The following is a 20,925-nucleotide window of genomic DNA, read 5'->3' on the forward strand; positions in this document are numbered from 1 at the left end:
CATTCGAAAACTTGCATGGTGAGCGGACGCCGTGGAGGAGAAAGAGACAACGCAGCGGACACAAAAAAATACACACAACAATGGCGACGGCGGCGGGTACAACAGCAGGCGGAACGGGCTCAGGCGGACCGGCCACCGGCCCGGTCGGTGGCGGCGGGACCGCAGTGGGACGAAAGAAGGACGGCGGTCCGTCAACGAAATTCTGGGAAAGTTCAGAGACCATATCCCAGTTGGAGACGGTGCGGCAGTGGATCGGAAAGCACTACAAGAAGGTGAGCTAGCAGCTAGCTAGCTATCTAGCTGGATCTCCATTGATTCTCTATGACGGCCCGCGTCCCTGCTGGCACAATGGGGGCGCTAGCTATCCTAGCTAGCTTCAGCCACAACAAAACTAACGTTCTAGTTTAGGCCGCTTGTATAAACGTGTGTTTGTTAATTAAAGGTGATGTCCAGTTAGCACATCTTCGTGTTAGCATACCTCATATTACACAGACTCTTAACTTTACTGTAGTGAAGCTGTTTTATCGATTGGTTAGCTCCCGGCTAGCTAGCCAGCTAACTGCCGCGTCAGTGCCGTTAATAATAATAACACACTACGGGGCGAAAATGTTGACAAACAAAGAGGCAGATGGGTCGTTACAGCTACTGACGTTGTTCAGCTTATATTTGCAGCTTCTCTTAATAGATAACATTTCAGCGAAACTCCTTTTTATTATGAGCATTGGCTTTAAACAGGCCCGAGAAGCTAATCAAATGGCAGTCACGAGACACCAGGCAATCAATCAAATGTAAGCAAAAATATATACGAGTTTGCCCTTTTTAATCATGCTCAATTACACTGTTGTCCGTTTTGTCAACACCGCAGCATACCAGACTGTGCAGCCACCACTAAGTTAGCCAAACAAAGAGTGGTCCTCCTGTCTCTTCCTGCTCTCTCTCTCAAACCCACTGACACACGTTTAGCTGTTTATGTTGAAGCAATAATACATTTAATTGGGATGAATCTAGATGAGAGACTTAGTTACGTGTCCTACACAGAGAAACACCTGAAACTAAAACATGTAAACATGCTTCTGCATAAATGCTAACCCAGATGCTTGGTTTGAGTTTGTTTATATGATATCACTGCATCTAAAACAGCTAAGATGGATGTTTTTTTTCTTAAGGCTGGAAGTGGGTCTCCTTGACATTGTCCTTGTTATAAATAGACCGGGACATATGTGAGCTTTTCCCCCTGTTTAGTTTGGCTTGTCCTATTTTCTCATAGCGAGAGCTTTTTATAGCTAGATCCCTTTGCAGCATTGTAGCTCTATGCTAAGCGTGGAAATGTATCTGTGGCCATGATAAGAAAGTCATGTATGTGTGAGATTTGGTAGATAGCAGGACCCGTGACAGCAAATATCTGCTTTGCTTTAACGTCCTTTAGGGAGCTGCAAGCTCTTGGTGTTGTTGTTGCCCCTGACCTTTGACCTCCTGTCTTGAGGGCGGCAACTGAACCCACACATTTCAGTGGGTGCTCCAAATGATGTTCCTGTATATTGGCTATATTCATTGCAACATCACACACATTTAAAATGTAAAACACAGTTTTGATCTTTGTAGTAAATTCCCATTTTTTTCAAGCAACCAATTTTCAGACGTCTTTTGGGGATCTTGTTACTAGAGGATTGTCTATTTACTTGTTTATTTTATTTAATATTATATTGTTCCATTTCTATTCAAAGGTGACATACATCCGTTCATTTTTGACATTAGAGTGGTGCACTGTGTTGTTTGTGACAAATCGTGTGTGTGTGTGTGTGTGTGTGAGTGTGTGTGTGTGTGTGTGTGTGTGTGTGTGTGTGTGTGTGTGTGTGTGTGTGTGTGTGTGTGTGTGTGTGTGTGTGTTTGTGTTTGTTTTTCACTGGGGTGTGTTTTAATAAATGTTTATATTCCATCTGGTCCCAGTCTGTCCAGAATGACTCCCCCTCCAGTAAATCCTTGGCGGGTCTGGTGGTCCAGCTGCTGCAGTTCCAGGAGGACGCATTTGGACGCAGGGTCAACAACCCCGCTCTTACCAAGCTACCTGTAAGCAAAACACATTCTTAATTTCTACAGCATATATGCAATTCCTAGCTCTCCCTGTGTGCAGACACGTCACATCCTCATTGTAACTCTTCTATCTTCAGGCCAAGTGTTTCCTGGATTTCAAGGCAGGTGGTGCTCTCTGTCACATACTGGGGTCGGTCTACAAGTTCAAGAGCGAGCAGGGATGGTGAGTTGACTTGTGGCAACTTCCATAGAAAGACGTGTTGACCATAACTTTTAACACTCGTGTAGTCCTGACATGTAAACCAGTTGGCTTTGTCAGGACAAAGAAGCTCCCGCTTTTGTTTTTACAGAAGTCTGCATACTGCTGCATCCACATCTCATTGTCTTACTCTTCTTTGTCAACCACTCCCAGGCGTAGATTTGACCTGCAGAATCCTTCCCGGATGGACAGGAACGTGGAAATGTTCTTAAATGTAGAGAAGAACTTGGTCCAGGTACGACACAACCTCTCCAAACACTCGCTGCGGCTTTGATGAAGTGTCCCCAATTAAAATGTCTTTAGATGTTCTTTATTTATTTTTATTATGTGAATCAATTTAATGGCTCTTATTAAAAGGATCCTGCACTAACAGAAAGACTCTCAAACTAGTTGTTATTACCAGCAGACATTTACTGTTTTAGTTAACTGACATTAATCTGCTGTTTCGAAGTCTTCTTCTTCAGAATTTATTAACTAGTAATAACTTCTATCCAGTTTTAGCCAAGCTGCATGGATACATCGATAGATGAGCAGTAATCGTCTTTTAGACACATTTTTGGGATGAAAAAATGTTTCTGTGCTTTTAGAACAACTGCTTGACTCGACCAACCGTCTTCCTGTCGCCGGACATCGAGCAGAAACAAGCCAGTAAGCTCAAAGACATCATCAAAAGGCACCAGGTGAGCCCAAACCTACTACCTCAAACTACACAATTAAATGATTTATCAGTGAAGTGGAGAAGGGTTCTTTCTAATGGCAAAGTATCTGTCTCTCTGGTTGTTGTTCATGATTTTCTCCACTCTGTCCTCTCAGGGCTCCATTACTGATGACAAGTCAAAGGCCACCCACCACATTTACCCCACTCCATCCCAACAAGAAGAAGGTGAGGTTGAATTGTCTGTAACACACAGATGAGGCTACATCGACACAAAACTCAGAATATGACTACAATTTTGAGGGGAGTCGGTCAAATATTGATATGTCCGTCAGAAACATCTCCATCTGTGCGTATGAGCGGGAAGGAAGAAAGAGCGAGGTGTCTGTCTGCAGTATGCAGGCAGGCACTCACTCATGGGGAAGCTAGCTAGCTAACAAGCTATGACGAGTCACAAAACAAAATGGATTAAGATGTTTCGGTGGATTGTTTTGTATGTGGGAGGCTAAGCTACACTCAACGGCGGTATGCAAGAGTTTTAACTACCGTTTAGCTCGTTGGCTAAACGTTAGCAGACAATGACGTTATTATAGTTCACTGATAAGAACACTTTTGACATGTCGAGGGATTATACAAAGAAGGAGGTTGTGGAGGATGGTTTATGGCTTTTTGCCGGTTACACCTACAGTCTGTGAGCATATCTCTGGGTTTCACTCGTTGTCTTTTTGATTCTTCACAGTCCATTTTGTTTGTACGCCCGCTGGCGTTTCGGAGAATAATGCAGCGCACAGAGTACAAACAGAGGCTCGCGCTACGGCGCCAAGTGCGAGTATAAACAAAGCTTTGGTCTGGTGTCTAGTGTCCAATCTGCTGCACTCATATAGCAGCTAGCTGGGTACAGATGCACACAGTCTCTGGTGTCAACATTGTCTAGTTTTTGTGAAATAACTCATCAGCAGGAGAATGCTTCCATTACGTCATCATTACAGATGTAAGGAAAGCAACGGTTGAAATGAAAGATTATCGTTAAATCACAACCATGGCCAGTGAGCTAGTTAAATTGAACTGGAGCTGGGTCTTATTGGAGTAGTTCTGTATCAAAGTGGTTAACTGTATAGTTTTCGTATTGTATTGCAGACCTTGTATCGAGATGTGTACTGAATCGTCTTGAGTCGTGCGAAATACAGTAAGATGATAACATCAAATTTTAAGCAAGAGTTTGACTGGTAATCTTGTTCTCGATCTTTTTGGAATACCGGATCTGTTTACGTATGACTCAGTAATTTGTATAGTTGGTCAATGTGTATATGTCAGCATTGGTTTGTGTGTGTCGCAGAAGAATGGCTTCGTCCTGTCATGAGGAAAGACAAGCAGGTGCTGGTTCACTGGGGTCTCTCCCCAGACAGGTGAGCAGAGACACTCCTCATACTCACTGATTTAAATGATCATAGTCAGCGTTTAAAGAAAAGAGGGTCTTCTGAAGGGACTGAACAGAACCAACATTTAAGTTTCACAACGTTCTTTGTATTTTTGAGGGAGTAAATTGATTTTAAATGTATTTTTACTCAGATTCCCACATGTACTTATAGGAAACGGTGCTATAAATTTATATAATCCAGATTTCTGCATTACTGAATCATTTTATTTTTCATATTTGTGTTTGAATAATGAAAACGGCTGGGCATTAGTGAACTCTTAAAATACATGTTAGTGACAATTGCAAGTTACAAGTTTTTATAGCCGATTTTTCAGCTGTTTTCATTCTCTATCAGCTATGACACCTGGGTATCAGCCGGTGAGGTGGATGGAGACGTGGAGGACCCACCCGGCACCGACAGACCATGGAAGGTGAGCAACAAGGAGCACGATAGAAGGAACCTTTAGCAAGTCGAACATCTTTAAATCACAACAGGCTTTGACACTCAAAAAGGGAAATTAAGTTTAGTTCCAAAGAGACGCATTCGGGGAGTCACTGTGTCCAGCAGCACTTAACTGGTGCTACTTTGTGACATTTTGTTAAGTTTAATAATTTCTAATGTCTAACTTTTGGGGCTGTTGTCAAAAAAGAAAAGTCAGAACAGTGAGTTCATTCTATTGTGTGAAACAATAAAGGAAAACCAGGGCGGCATTGTGAAGGCGTGATTAGATTCTAGTAGGACGAACAGATAATAAACTATCAGTACACACGATCATGTTGGACAACGGTCTCCTTCCCACTCAGGTCCATGCCAAGTGGGTTTTAGACACCGATGCCTTCAACGAGTGGATGAATGAAGAAGACTACGAGGTGGACGACAACAAGAAGTCAGTCAGCTTCCGCCAGAAGATCTTCCCCAAGGAGGAGGAGGTAGGTGTTTGTGTTGTATGTGTGTGTTTGTGTTGTGGTGTGTGTGTGTTCGTGTTCCCGGCTCTGAACGTTTTCTAACCCTCGATCATCAGTCCGGCTTGAAACCGCTGTTTGTTGTTTATTAAATAACAGCAACAACTTTTCCTGATCGTGTCCCACATGATAACAACCAACCAACTAACTGACACTGAATGTTCAGATTGGCAGTTCATGAACAATAGAAATCAAACATTGCTCATGAATTCTGTACCGTCTGGGAAGTTGCTGATGGAACATTTTGAAGGCGAGCCAGCCGGCTTGTGTAGAAGACTTTGTGTTTTGCTGCGTCTCTCGTGTGGATCGTGCATCTCCTTCGGCTGCGTCTGGCCTCTTTGTCTGTTTTGTTGCCCATCCTTTCCAAACCTCTCCTCACTCTTTGTCTCCTTCTAATGTATGTCAGGGTTTCTGTGCATGTTTGGAAAAAATGATTTTTGAACATTTCACCAGGAGAACAATAGCTGGTAAACTAAAGCAGGTTTTCTAGCCACAAATGACTTGCTCCACAGGCCGAACACTTACACACGATTGCAATCAGATACCATGTGAAGGATTCATTAAGGGGAGAGTTTGTCTTGGTCTGTTCACCGTCACCTCATTGAAGTACCCTCACAGTCTCCGCTAACATTAACACATTCAATGCAGAGGTTTTCTTTTACTTACATCAGTTTTACATAATGCATAACGGCCCCGAAATAGTTCATAAGCTCCTGTTTTTGTTTGATCACTAACTAAATCAATCTACCAATACAAACATTAGGTGTTTATTTGTCTCAGATCAATCTTTAACCTCAATGCACGCACCCTGAAGTGGAGGTTTGGGTGACAGAGAAGCTATATTTGAGACAGCATTGAGGACAGCGTACAGGAACCCTGGTCGTCTCCTCCACCTCCACGGCATCCCCCCCCCTTCCCTTTCCCGCCGTCGTTCTCCCACCGCTTCCCCTCCTTGTGTGTGCAACCGTTCCATCCTCTCATTCTGCGGCTCTTTCTCTCATCCTCCATCCCCTCGCTCCCTGCGCTGCACGGGGTTTGTCTGATCAGTCTTCCCGTACACCCGATCGCAAGGAGCGCAAGGCCAACTCTGCCAGCAAGAAGAGGCGGCGCTCGCCCTCGCCGCCCAGCACTCCTGTCGAGTCCCGCAAGAAGGGAGGGAAGAAGGGGTAAGGAGGCCAAATTGTTACGTGTGTTGATGACTTTATGGTCTGCACAGCTAAAGAAGGAAACACCACAACTTGATCTTGTGTGTTACTTGGCTAGCTTGAGCTGCCATACTGAATTGCTGCTAACGTAGATTTTTTTTGTTGAGGATCTCCAGTGACATTTAACTGACTTATGACTCTCTCTTCGGTGTCAGGAACCAGGGGCCTCACTGGAAGCGACGGGGCCACAGAGGCGAAGAGGAGGACACGGAGGAGGACATGACCAAGGACATGGACGACTCCTCAGCTGGTGCCAGCATGGAGGAGGGAAGCGTGTCCAAGAATGGTACGTGTCGGGAGTGGAGCTACGCTGAGATAAGCGTTCCCTCCGATTTTAATCCGTGATCACGATGGAGGACCGGGCTGCTGAGGTCTAATGTGCAGGTCAAAGGCCAAAGTTATAATAGTTATTATTAACTTATTCTTTATCGTCTTTTAAATTCACAGTTTTATCTAGAAAATGTAATAAAAAAACATGTTAAGAAATGCAATGAAAAGTTCCCACAGACCAAAAAAAAATGTTTATTTAACAATAAAACAGAGAAAAGCTGTGAATGTAATAATAATCTTTATATATAATTTTTTGTACATTTGGTTACATCCAGCTGCAGCCAGTGTCATATCAGCCAAAGATGAAATTAATACTGAATACCGGTATTTCTGAACTCGATGGAGTTCTGAAGTCTGTTTGGTTAAACATTTAATTCAGGATTGTGTAAGGGAGACACTCTGTGTTGTTGTCGGTCACTGATCACTCTGAGCAGCACGATGGGAATGAAATACAATATAATAAGTGTCTGATTAAGTTAGTCGTTCCAAACGCTTCAAGCTTGTTCCCCTACGGCTTCATTTTTTATGTTTTATCACTTGTTCATTCACGCTGAAGAACTTCTACACCGACGACATGTTGTGTGTTTGTGGCTGTCAAGTTATTGTCTGTGCACGTGCAAAAAATAGTAAATATGAGACTGACCTGGGGCGATTAGCTGACGGACCTCATGTCTTGCTGATGTTCAGTTCTAGGGAACTCTACGAAAAGATTCTCTTCTGCTCTTTTTAGACCAAGTCCCCCCCCCCCCCCGGTCTATTACAACGTTTTCTTTTGTAAAACCAGAGTGCCGGTTAATGTCTCCATGCCCACGGCCCAATCACCCTTTTCAGTCGTCTACTTTCTTTCTTACACAGCAAACTCAAAGAAAGACAGTGAGAATACTCCGGTGAAAGGAGGGATTGTGGCCGATTTGGGTGCGTATTAATAACTGAATTCATCTGTTAAGTTGTGTAACAAAAAAAACATGTTTTTAGATAATTTTCAAATATGTGCATCGACCAGTGTGATGCATCTCAACTGTTTTTTTACTTTTTCCAGATGACATGGAGGATGACTCCGTGCTGTCTGGTGGAAAGGTAAGATGATCGATGACTGCTTGGCTTCTCAGTCGGTCTGCAAGATGTCACCGACAATGAGAAATAATTTAGGCTGAACAACAACAGTAGTGATGCCCACCAGATGTTATCAGAGCTCAGAGTGTTGTTGTTACAGTCAAACCTCTCAAGGCTTTCACGTCATTGTTGACTAATCGTCTCAGACACATCTTAAATAACGTGACCTGTCCATCTCTCTAGGAATGTAGTTTTTAATTACACAAACTTAACAATATGTCATCAGAAAAGTTTAGGTTTTTATTGGTCGGGGAAAAGGAGAGTTGTGTCGCACTCAATTTTAGCTCCCAAAAAATGTATTTGAGCGAAAATAAGGCAGGATTTTGAACCTGCTGTGTCTTCTTCAGGCAAATGACCGACATGACAAAGACGAATATATATATATATATATATATATATATATATATATATATATATATATACAAATCATAATAGTACAATATCATTTAAGATAAAATACGTTATCGGTGCTGGACTAGAGACATTTTCTACAAGAAAAACAAAAAACTCAGTAAAAACCTGAAAGAAATTGATACCAAAAATGTTTTAAAAGCAAAACTTAAATAGGTAAAATGTATTTTCTTATTGAAATTGTCTGTATAATCTTTGTCATTTGGGCCATTTGGCTGATGAAAACCTTTCAACCCTCACTGAATCTGTCATGTATCTGGCCTAAATACATTATGGGATGTGCACACAACTACCTTCTGGTTTTATTGGTTAAAGGTAAAAAAGAATTCTGCTCCCCTCTTGAGTTCTCCAAAACTCTTTCATTTTCTCTCTACGAGTTCTCAGAGTTCTAGTCCTGCATAATAAAATGTAAAAATAATTTTCCATCTTTAAATATTACTCTAAATAAGATCAGCTTAGTTTTCTTCCAGGCGAACGCATTCTTTATGTTGAGAAACATTTAGGAAAATCCGACTGCTAAAGTTGTTCTTTTATTTCTTTTGGCATCACTTGGTGCCTCCCAACACCGTGTTCACCGCGCTGACCGGTCCGACGCTTTGTCCCTTTCTGCAGGACGATGAGGAACAAAGCAAAGCTGAAGTGAACCGACTGCTGGACTCCAGCGAGGACAACGTGACGGAACAGACTCACCACATCATCATCCCCAGCTACGGCGCCTGGTTTGACTACAACTGGTACGTGTGTGTGTGTGTGTGTGTGTGAGGACGAACGCATAACTACAGGTTTTGCTCTTTTATTTTATTTCTGTTGTGATTTAATGAGAACTTGAGGCCTCGATATTGTACACCCATTTGATTCTGCCTTCAAGGTCGAGGCTTTTGAAGAAGTTGTATGAGCTGGAATCTTTTCATTTGAATCACTAGCTGTATTTTATTTACACTTTAAGGTGCACTTGAGATGGAAACACTCAAAGGTCACTGTCACTAAAAATGCCTTGTAGGTTTGGCAAGATTGCACCTTTTTAACAACCGCTCAACAGATTGTTACACAGCAAATAAGGAGCCACAGTCAGTTCATCTTTTTAAAACTAATTCTTTGATTTCTTTTGACCTGTTTTCCTCTCCTGATAGCATCCATGAGATCGAGAGAAGAGCGCTGCCCGAGTTCTTCAACGGGAAGAACAAGTCCAAAACTCCAGAGATGTGAGCTCACACACACACACACACACACATCATTCACACATTGTTACAAATGATCTAAAACCACAAGCATTTGTATGTAAATCTTGTACGATGTGTGTTTCACGCTCACCTCTTTCTTCAAACAGATTCCTGGCCTACCGCAACTTCATGATCGACACATATCGGCTCAACCCTCAGGAGTACCTCACCTCCACCTCCTGTCGCAGGAACCTGACCGGGGACGTCTGTGCCATCATGAGGTGAGCGGTCTTTAGAGATACGTTGTATCCTTCTCTGATGGTGTATTCGATCTTTTCAAGTGGAATGCCACCGTTCGTTTCCATAATGGAGTCTGATTTCCATGCCACTGCTACGCACCTTTTTTAGCGAAAAACAAAAGCATATCGATTGTGTTTTGCTGTCTGTCTCCAGGGTTCATGCGTTCCTGGAGCAGTGGGGTTTGGTGAACTACCAGGTCGACTCCGAGAGTCGCCCGTTACCCATGGGCCCCCCACCCACACCCCACTTCACCGTGCTGGCTGACACACCTTCTGGCCTCATGCCCCTGAACCACAGACCCCCACCGGTAAGGCCGACTTAAAAAGATACGAGTTGAAGAGGGTGACGGATGGATGAAGGGAGTTTGTGAATTGGACGAAAGAGAAATGAGGAATACAAATGAAAACATCACATCTTCAACGTATTGTAGCGTGTCTGGATTCCATCGTTTTCTACTGTTTGTATGAGCAGCTTCGTCTACAGACGTCTCCAATGGGACTAAAGCGGTACTACGTGAAGACATTGTTGCCAATGTGCTGTGTTTCATCCCTCCAGATTCCCCCCCAACAGCCAATGCCCAACTTCGCAGACAAAGTCAAAGACAAGTCCATCGACCTGCAGAACTTCGGCCTTCGCTCCGACCTCTACAACAAGAAACACCTCAAGGTCGGCACACGACTCGCTTAACGACCTGTAACGTGTTTTCCACTTTACGATTTATCTTGAGCTCGTTTCTAAAATGGTGAACAGAGGGGCAATAGCCCAAAAATAATAGAATATAGAAATGTTATGTTTACTTATATTGGAGGATATAGACTAACGTGATTGAAAAACGTTTTGCTATTGTACTTAAAATATTGCCAATACGTGTTCCTGATGTCATTCCTAACGTGACCATTTGGTTCTGGTTCCCTAAAGGGTAAGACGGTCAACTCCACCAGGGATTGGACCGAGCAGGAAACCCTTCTGCTGCTGGAGGTGAGTCTCACAGGACCTGTTGTGAATATTTATGACTGCTGAGCGCTGAAACTCTTCTTCCAATCGGCTGTCATAAACACTGATGGAAACATAAATCGGTTAATGCGCTTGTTGCTCGTTGTCCATCTTTAACCTCCATCACCTAACAGGCAGCCTATTATTCTCTCTCTCTTCCCTTCTCTCTTCCTATTCTTTCTCATTGTGCTTTTTGCTTCCTTCCTAGCTTTCTAAATCCTTTCTTCCTTTCTCAATTTGACTCCCTCTCTTCTTACATTTTAATTGCCTCCCTTCTGCAGTGCGTAACCCTCCTCCTCTCTCATCATCTTCCGCCTTACGACCCTTAAATCTGTTGCTTTTATGATCCTGCATACCTCCTTTAAATATTGCACACTGACAAGCTATTGTGGCTGAATGTATATTCGCTCCCCTTCGACTCTTCCAGGCCCTGGAGATGTTCAAAGACGACTGGAACAAAGTGTCTGAGCACATCGGTTCACGCACCCAGGACGAGTGCATCTTGCACTTCCTGCGCCTCCCCATTGAGGATCCGTACATGGAGAGCACCGAGGCCTCCCTGGGCCCTCTGGCCTACCAGCCCATCCCCTTCAGCCAGTCTGGAAACCCCGTCATGAGCACAGTAGCCTTCCTGGCCTCTGTGGTCGACCCCAGAGTGGCGTCTGCTGCCGCTCGGGCAGCTTTAGGTGAGAACTGACGGAAGGAAGATGAAACTGCAGAGTCGCTTCTTTTTAAACTGTGTAAAAACAATACAAACAAAGTCTTTTGAACACAAGATTAAATGTTTCAGTAATGCATGACATGGACATGTTGAGTGTCTGTTTTGTATCGTTGGTTTAATAAATGTCCTCTCTCTGTCTGCAGAGGAGTTCTCCCGTGTGCGTGAGGAGGTGCCGGCTGAGCTGGTGGAGGCTCACGTGAAGAAGGTGCAGGAAGCGGCCAGGAGCACAGGGAAGGTGGACCCCGCCTTCGGCCTGGAGAGCAGCGGCATCGCTGGCACCGCCCCCGAAGAACCCGAAAAGACTGGTGAGTAGAATGCGAAGATGGGGTAGAAACAGGAGCTGCTTAAGGTCTGAACTCGCCTTTTTAGCTAGAAAATCCTTTAAAAAATCAGACTGTGAAAAGAAACCAACCTCCCGATAATGTTCTGTCACTGCATCGATGCAGAATCATTCACCTCCGCATCGCGATGCGTCCTAGAATCGGGGAAAGTTCCACACCTCTTGTAGCCACTAGAGGGCAGCAGATAGTAGCATTGTAACTGCCATCTATTGGGCGTCTGTGTGCGCGTGTGTGTGAGAACATCTTTGCTTTTCCTCCATCTTTGAATGAAAATGATGGTCTTTCTTCGCCTGAATATCAAGACAGATGACATTTGAAGACATTACACATGTCAGCTTTTATCAGCAGGGGGTGAGCAGCACAGAAATACTGCTGTGTGTGTGTGTGTGTGTGGGGGGGTGTGGGTGGTGATACCCAGTGGATTAAAACAACGGTGGCAGATGGGGCAAGGGAGGGGGGGAGGAGAAAACTGGGTCATCTCACTCTAACATGTGCTGATCTCTTTCTCTTTATTTTGTTCAGTGCTTTCTTGAAATATTTCTTCCTCTTTCACTTCTCCCCCCCCCCCCCCCCCCCCCCCCCCCCCCACACACACACACACACACTCACACTCTCCCACCCAATCATTCATCTGTTATACCTGAATTAATGCCCTCCTCCTGACTGAGCCACAGTTGCAATCAATAAGCTTTAATGTGTTCAGTGCCTCTCTTGGCCTGAAGCAGTCGACCGACCAACACACACACACACACACACAATCAATATTCAAACCTTTAACACACGCTCAAGTGCACTCGTGACACGGTTTAACACTCAAGCGTACACATGTATTCATCCGGTCACTTGTGTGTGTGTGCACTCTTGTGGCTCTGCTCCCTTCAAATGTCTTTGACCTTTACTTCCTGAGTTTCTTCCCTCACACACTAGTTTCTGATGGTGTTATCCTCAGAGACTCGATGAACCGGTTGATGTGTGTGTGCTTCCTAACCCTGTTGCAGTTGCATCAGAAGTGTTGAATTTGTAGTTCCTTTTGTCCGATCTCGCCCTCTTTCTCGCCTGTGTTCTGCTATAAATGTCCCAATCTGAAGCGTCTTGATTAGCTTTGTTCTGTGACATGGTGCTAAATCCTCCACGTCGCCATCTCTTGCAGAAGCCCCAGAGGCAGAGAAGATGGACACGGACACAGACTCCCAGCAGGCCGACAAGGTAAAACCACCATTTGTTTTTCCTTTATGCATCCTACACGTCGAGGAAATCTGTGCGTTTGCGAATGAATGCTGTAACAGCATCAGTCTCTCTGAGCACTTTTACCATCTCCGTGGCTCTCAGCCCATAATCTGACACATAAATCTTTAAAAACTGGATCCAAATATAAAGTTTCATTTCTAAAACAAGATCCCGAAGCAAATCCTATTTCTACACTTTCCCTCTCTCCCACTTGGTGTTTAAAGTCAATTTTCCAGTCCTCTACATTTGGTGTCTCTTGGTCCGTAAAGGCCCACCGGCTGACTGAAATGGCTTTTTTTATTTTTTTTGTCCCCGCTCTGCTGGGCTGCTCGTTGGCTGATTGCTTCCTCATTAACATCCATTAACGTGTGTCGGACGCTGTGTCCAAATCACCGTGATCGTCCCCCAAAAAGTGGATCAGGTCAAGATACGACCCATTGTTCCACTTAACCCCGAGCATCAGCTCATTTACCAGCGTCGGCCACATTTACCTGTCGTGGTTAAGTTGTTGTTTCATAGTTTCTTGGCCATTTGTCCCATTTCTACCATCTCTTGAATGTTGTTTTTTTCTCAATTGGGCTTTACAACCCAAAATGTCAGATTTTCTCGTTTATCGAGTACTAAATCTCACGTCGTCTTTTGAATCCGATCTTGACACGGCCCACTTAACGTTGTGCATCCGTCCTCGACCATCAGGCGGAGTTGAAGGACGAGGCGGAGAAGCCCAGCGAGTCTGCGGAGAAGAGCGACAAGACGGAGGCCGCAGACAAGGTGAAGAAAGAGGGATCGGAGACGTCGGAGCGCGAGGAAGACAGCGAAGAGGGAGGGGAGGCAAAGACGACTCCATCAGGTAACTGTGAGGTTCATGATCAAATAAAAGAAGATGTTGCACACACTTTGAGTTTTCATTTCATTAGCAATTAGCTCCTAATTAAGGTCACAGATTGCTAGAAATACTTCAGTGTGTAGAAACATTTTTCAACATACTAAAACATCTATGCAAGAGTGCAGAAGGACCAGTTTTATTTTGTTTGTGTGATGATTTTGAGTTAAGAGTGGTAGTTGCATTTCTGTCTCCGTCGCTGTCAGACAAAACCAAGGACGAGACGATGGAGACGTCGTCCTCGGAGCAGGAGAAGGAGAAGGAGGAGAAGGCCGCTGCAGAGGAGGGAGAGGAGAAGAGGAAGAAACTGGAGTATGACATCGGAGAGGGTAACATCGCCACCGCGGCCGCCGCCGCCCTCGCATCGGCTGCAACCAAGGCCAAGGTTCGTCATTGTGAAAACACTGCTGTATGTCAGCGCTCTGACCTCTGTTAGGTTTTACACAGTAGACAAGAATTTAGAAGACTTTCCGGTCACAAAGGTCACTTCAGAATGAGCTAAACTTGATGACGTAACGGTTGTCGCATTACTCGACATTGATCAGATATTTAATCTTCGTCTTTTCTTCGTCCTCTCAGCACTTGGCGGCGGTGGAGGAGAGGAAGATCAAGTCCCTGGTGGCTCTGCTGGTGGAGACCCAGATGAAGAAGCTGGAGATCAAGCTGAGGCACTTCGAGGAGCTGGAGACCATCATGGACCGAGAGAAAGAGGCCGTAAGTCAAAAAGAAGCTTTTTAATGCTTGAGTGTGGAAGATGAGCTTAAAGGTGGATGTTACTGGCCAGCGTTGACCCTGCACGAGTGCATTAGTTCCGGCATTAACATTTCTTTTCTACACACCCAGTAAAGGCTCTCAGCTGTGGTCATTAATAATGAAGGTGATCTGTGGAAAGAGCCTCGTCCAGCAGGATTGTGAAACGAAAGGTGGAGGGTAGATATTGCAGGTTTTTGTAATTATCCCTAAACGACCCACTCACATTGTCCTACTTCTGCGGCTGCTAAATTGAAATAAGCAGCCAGTAAATATTTGGAGTCGGCGGGCCGATGTTGGCCACTGAACAAGTTGCTTCCTGTTTGGTCCAAAATCCACCAGAGAGACTGAAGAGGAGACACAGAACCACGTCTTTGTGAAGCCGCTCAATAGAGCATAAAACATTCTTCCAGAGAAAAGAGGCTGAACAGTCGGGCAAGTGAAACTGTTACCTGTTTCTCCAGGGGAGTGAATAGACGTCAGCTCTGTGTGTGTCTGTCTCTCTCTCTCTGTCTCTCTCCGTCTCTCTCTCTCCGTCTCTCTCTGTGTCTCTCTGTGTCTCTCCTGGCGCTGAACAATCCCCGGAGACACCAGTGAGAGTCTAAAACTATTTTTCGCGGTGGAGGCATCGGGAGCGTAGCCCAGCTTCACAGCTGTAAATAGTGCATGAAAAGGACTCTGGTTTACATAAGCTTTCCAAAGACTGGAGAGGAATCAAACCTGCTGCTGTCACAGGCTGTAAAACACTGCAAAGACACAGTTTTATACTGAGTCTTAAGGGTCCACAGGTCTGTATGTGCAGCAGCTCCGCTGCAGACCGCTGAAGTGTGCAAATGTGCTGCACTGTCCTGGAAGAGGAATCCCTCCATCAGAGGTTTCTTCCTTCTTGTGTCCCTGTTAGAGGGTTTATTGTTTTCCTTTATCTGAATCGAGGGCTGAAGGACAGATGTTGTTGTTTGCTGTACAGATTGTAAAAGCCTGTTGAGGCAGATTTATGATCTGGTGCTATATGAATATAATTGACTCGCTCACCAGCCATTTGTGTGGTTAGAACACGTCTCTTCATGTAACCGCGTTGCCGTTTCTTCATCTCTTTCCTGCAGCTGGAGCTTCAGCGGCAGCAGCTTCTCACCGAGCGCCAGGCGTTCCACATGGAGCAGCTCAAATACGCCGAGATGAAGGCCAGGCAGCAGATGGAGCAGCAAGCCGCTGCCGCCGCCGCTGCTGCTGCTGCAGCCGCCGCCGCCGCCCAGGCTCAAGGGCAGGGGCAGGCTCCCGGATCCGGACCACCTCCGTCAGGCATGCACCCTGGAGGGCCCCCGCCTCACCACGGAGCACCGTTGCCCCACCACGGAGGGCCCCCACCCGGTGCTGCCATGCACCCCGGCTACCCGCCGATGGGTCTCCACCCCATGGGCCCTCATCACCCAGGACAGACAGGTGAGAGACGGAAACACGGAGCATTCACATGATCGTTATGATCAGTGTTTTTATTTCTTTGTTTAATTCCTGATCATGTGTCCTGCTTCAACCAGTCCTCTCCACCACACCTCCACACGTCTGAATTGTTTCTGCTATATCTTCTACACTACAGGACCGATGGGACCGGGACGCATGATGTCCGGCCCGCCTTCTGGCGGCCCCCCTCCTGGCGGCATGGCTCCCATGATGCCCCCCCGCCATGCTGGAGCTCCCAACGGCATGTGTGAGTACAAATCTCCTTCTGCCACACATTGTGTTTGTTGAGTGTGTTTGTGTATAAACTTGTATGTTTGTATCAGATTTAAAGGGGATTTATTGGGGTGATGTGTACTTTTAATTCATCAAAACCAGTATGGAGGAAAATGTGGGGTATTATTATATCACAAACAATCCCAAAAAAGGTTTGTGGGGGAAACTAAACATTACTGTGACCGAGAGCTACAGCTCAACCTAAGAACCCACATTGAACCTGATCTGAATCTGCTTGGAGGACAGTTCCCAAAACACCTATTAGAGATAAAACTAGATTACTGGGAAGTCAGAAAAGAAGACAAAACATTTATATTTCAGTCTTGTTGATTATCTGACGAGATTTACCAAACTAGTACTAGATACACTCTGAATTTTGACCCATTAATGCTGTCAGTTAAGCAGTTAAAAGAAATATATCACTAATGTTAACAGGCTGAGTCCACCTTAAAGGTCAGTCCACCTTAAGTGAGCCGGAGTTGTCGCTAACTTCGGCGCTAACCTCCTGCACTTCAATCAGCAGGTTGCTGGCAGCCAAGAAATAAGAATCTTGTCTGAGGAGTTGTAGCATTTATTAGCGGACAGATAAACTGCACGCACTCTCTTGACCGATGCTCGCTGATGTTACGTCAGGATTGCAAACCCTGACGGTGTAAACGCACAGCTGACAACCTCGCAGCTACACTAATTGATGCAATGAAGAGTTACTGGCTGCATGTGTCCACAGCAATGCACGCAACATCGTGGTTGTTTTTTTCTCTTTGCCGCTGGATTTAACTTGTTAGTGCATCAGGTTATCGTTGCAGCTGGGCGCCTTTTAACCACATCACCCCTGCATGCAAAGCACTTATCTTATTGGTTAACTGTTAATGATCGGTTAAAGTCCAGACCTCCAGGTTTGAAACCGCTATCAAGGACTCTCCTTCACCTCATAAAGTGTTTCTCTTTTTCTCTAAAAAACAGCATCTCTCCTCTTTCTAGACCCTGGCCCACCACCTGCACAGGCTGAACCGGTACCTCCACTTCCTGTGGGTCCTCCGGCGCCCGCGAGTGGACGAGTGGCTGACAACTAAGACCCCCCACCCCACACACACACACACACACAGCTAACTCATTCTCTGAACCCCTCTTTTGATGGCCTTTGCTACTGGCTCGACATGTTTCCCTCAACACTCAAAACTACAGTAAACTTTATCATCACACAAACACACACACACACACACACAGGGTTCAGTGGCAAGGGTAACCCAATTTTACACACACACACACACACACACACACATCCAGACTTCCTCTCAGGGCGCAGCGGCAAGGGTCGTCTAGTAATGAACACTGTTTTCTGCTCTGATGGAGGCTGGAGAGAATGACTTTGTGTACAGAAAACAAAACAAAGAGAACAGATTAAAAAAAAAACTGTCTTTCTCACCTTTTTTCTCTTTTCAATGCTGTTTTTAAATGACACTGTAACCCCCTCCCCCTCCTCCTCCCCCTCCCGTCTCTCTTTTACACACAAACACACACCTCCTCTTGTCTGGTGCCTCTTTCTGCAAGCCAAACACTAGGGAGAGCTAGTGAGACCAGACCTACACACACACACACACACACACACACACACACACACACACAGCTCGTCCTTGCTCGTGTCTTGTAGAGTATCTACCTCTCGCTCCTCTTTAAACAATACACTGTAGTTCTGTGTGTGTTCAAGGCGGGGGGGGGGGGGGGGGCGGTTCACTCGTTTAACTCCCGTCACCACACTTTGTGCGTCTTATGTAATCTTTGGTCAACAGAAGCACAAATTGGTGAAACGAGGCAGGTCGATGGACAAAAAAAACAACAACCGTAACTTGTTTTTTAAGATGTTAATAGTTATTGTCTTTCCGCTACAGAAAATAAACCCTAAAATAAAGTTGTTTTCTTATCTGTTTGACAAGATGCGTCTCCGTTCCTTGACCAAAACAAAGATGGCGGGGTGGAGTTTCGTCTGATGTTTGACAGAAACTGGCTTTTATACTGATTTAATATAAAAAGATGTAACTGGCTTAATAAGTTGTCTTATTTCCAACAAATCCCACGACCAAAACCAACAACGTGTGAGTCCGTCTCATATTACACTACGAACCAGAGCCCGTTGGTTCGTACTGAAGACGTAAATATGAACAAAAAACATTGACACAAAAGTACACGAGACAAACGTTCCTGCTTCTGCCACGCACCAACCACAGCACTGTAACACACACACACAGATGTAAGCTAAGCTGAGGCTCACACTGGAGGCTGCGTGCGCACACTCACACACACACACACACACACACACACAATATCTCCTGCTGACCTTAACACCGAGGGAGACGCTGTGACTGAAACATCGGAACACGAATGACGCTCTTCCTCGTTGGGCTTCTAGATTGATTTTAGGTGCTGATGATAATGTAGCGGATAAACCCCGCCCCTTCTCTCCCTCCTCTTCCTCCTCTGCTCACCCTTTTCCGAACGCCTAGTGCTGCCTACCTCGCTAGCCTCGCACACTTCCACCCACGCGCACAGACGTTTTTTGTTTTCTGACCACTAGCCACGGGAAAACTAAGCAATATCCCTCCTTCCTGTGTGTCAACCCTAATACCGCAAAATAGCGCACGATCGCGATTTCAAAAGTTTTTAGTCAAATTCTGTGTCCTTGTGGCGTCGTAGGGAAGAATATGGCGCGTAAATGAGGGGAACAACCGCCGACCGGTTATTTATAGAGCTGAAATAAGCGACGATTAGTCGAAACAACAAGAAACTAACTCTGAGCCATTTTGATAATTCTTTGGTTCCAGCTTCTCGGATGTGAATATTTTCTGTCTTGTATGATGTTAAACTGGTTTTGGAGTTTTAAGACGTCACTTTGAGCCTCAGGAGTTTGTAAGAGGCACATTTTCTCTATTTGCTGACAATTTATCAACTAAAAAAACAATTGATTCATTGAAAGTAGTCTGCCCTAGTTCTTGTCTTTTATCAGTTAATTGTTTAATCTTAAGATTTAAAGCTGGAACCAGCAGGTGTTTGGTAATATCTATTGTCTACATATTTAGTTCTCCAGACATTAAGAAAGCAAGTCATCTGAACTCGAGGAGCTTTTCTAACTCGTATCCTCAGAAACCGTTACGGCGCGCTGCATCTTCCTTCAGTCGACACACGGGTTGATAACGAGCTAAAGACAAGAAGTTTGTTTTAATGTGAAGTCTCTCCCCCTTCGCTAGCACTGTTAGCATCTCTGCTACCTCTTCCTCGTTCATCCGCTAGCTACCTCTTCTAGAAATCTCTCTCTTGCTATGTGCTACCTCTCTGCCCCCTCGCTACCTCTCGTTACCGTTTCCTTTCTCCTTATCTCCTTTTTATTCCCCCCCTTGCCCACGTGACTGCTGCATTACTGTTGCCCTCTTCTCTTTCTCTCACTCACACACACACACACACACACGTAGTCATCCAAGCTCTCATTCACCGCGACCTCCTTTCCCATTCAACACCTTCCCAAGGCTTGTTATGTAATATCACTTAAATATGACGGGAATCCCCCCCTTACATATATTATCTTTAATCGATACTTCTTTGTGTTAATGGTAATGTATTTTTTAAGGAGAAGTTTTGTGTAGATGGAAGTTATCTCTGTTCTTTGGAAGTTTGTAGCATTTGTTTTGTTCTTTTCTTTTGTATGGGGTCTGTTGTTACCTGGACCTAGACACTGTTGAATAAACTGTTTTGTATGAGGTTGTTGTCCCGATTTCTTTCTTCTTTTTTTTATTTACAGATTTTCCTCCCTGCTTCTTTAGACATCTTTCTTTTAATGAGCCGGCTTAAAACCCACAAGATCCGGAGATAAATATCTCTGCCGATCAGGAGGAAGATGCTTTTTGTTTTTTAAAGGCACAAAAACCAGCACTGGACTCTAACAGGACAGCCTTAACCTTTTTAAGTAAGTGCTTAACCATCCTTTCTAGATGTGTGGCCACAGCTAAAAACACATCACAAAAGGTGCATCCTGTAAACTGGTGAAGGGTTTGTAATCTGAAGAGGAAGGTGGTGTTACAGCTCCGGGAGGAGAAACTGGATTATCTGTCTGTGTGTCTCCCTCTTTGTGTCGGGATTAGGGACGCTGCTTCAAAACACGCATCTGCACACGATGCGTTCCCAGTATGTAAACGACAGTTGGAAGTGACATCACAGGCTTTATCAAGCTATTGTGGAAGTCTCGTTCTTTTTTCTTTTTGGGGGGAATAAATAGTGACGTCGTCTCCTTTCATCCCTCTCGGATCTTTTCTCTTATAGAGACAAAAATAGTTTCTTTTGTAATATGTCCAACAAAGTGCGTCATCTCGTCTCCTGCAAGACATGCAGCAATTAAAACAAAAGTATAAAACAATACAATATTAATTGATTCAAATTGTATCAATGT

General features: G+C 44.8%; 1 protein-coding gene across 2 annotated transcripts; it reads left to right on the top strand.

Moving 5' to 3' along the window:
• The first annotated feature begins 24 nt into the window (after positions 1 to 24).
• Positions 25 to 20,239, top strand: smarcc1a (SWI/SNF related BAF chromatin remodeling complex subunit C1a). Of its 2 annotated transcripts, none has more exons than XM_079164782.1 (28): positions 25 to 272; positions 1,948 to 2,067; positions 2,169 to 2,254; positions 2,444 to 2,525; positions 2,878 to 2,970; positions 3,104 to 3,173; positions 4,282 to 4,351; positions 4,718 to 4,793; positions 5,167 to 5,292; positions 6,373 to 6,491; positions 6,686 to 6,816; positions 7,716 to 7,775; positions 7,900 to 7,937; positions 8,997 to 9,118; positions 9,515 to 9,586; positions 9,712 to 9,825; positions 9,998 to 10,151; positions 10,400 to 10,510; positions 10,763 to 10,822; positions 11,265 to 11,523; positions 11,702 to 11,863; positions 13,050 to 13,105; positions 13,823 to 13,976; positions 14,216 to 14,394; positions 14,589 to 14,723; positions 15,863 to 16,199; positions 16,354 to 16,464; positions 17,454 to 20,239. In XM_079164782.1, the coding sequence occupies exons 1-28, from the start codon at positions 81 to 83 to the stop codon at positions 17,561 to 17,563; spliced, it is 3,399 nt and encodes a 1,132-aa protein (XP_079020908.1). In that variant the 5' UTR covers positions 25 to 80; the 3' UTR covers positions 17,564 to 20,239. The 2 variants fall into 2 exon arrangements, with proteins under 2 accessions (XP_079020908.1, XP_079020909.1); XM_079164783.1 differs by having other exon boundaries at positions 17,472 to 20,239.
• The last annotated feature ends 686 nt before the right edge of the window (positions 20,240 to 20,925 follow it).

This window comes from Pholis gunnellus (assembly GCF_910591455.1).
Source record: "Pholis gunnellus genome assembly, chromosome: 8".
Classification (NCBI taxonomy): Eukaryota; Metazoa; Chordata; class Actinopteri; order Perciformes; family Pholidae; genus Pholis; species Pholis gunnellus.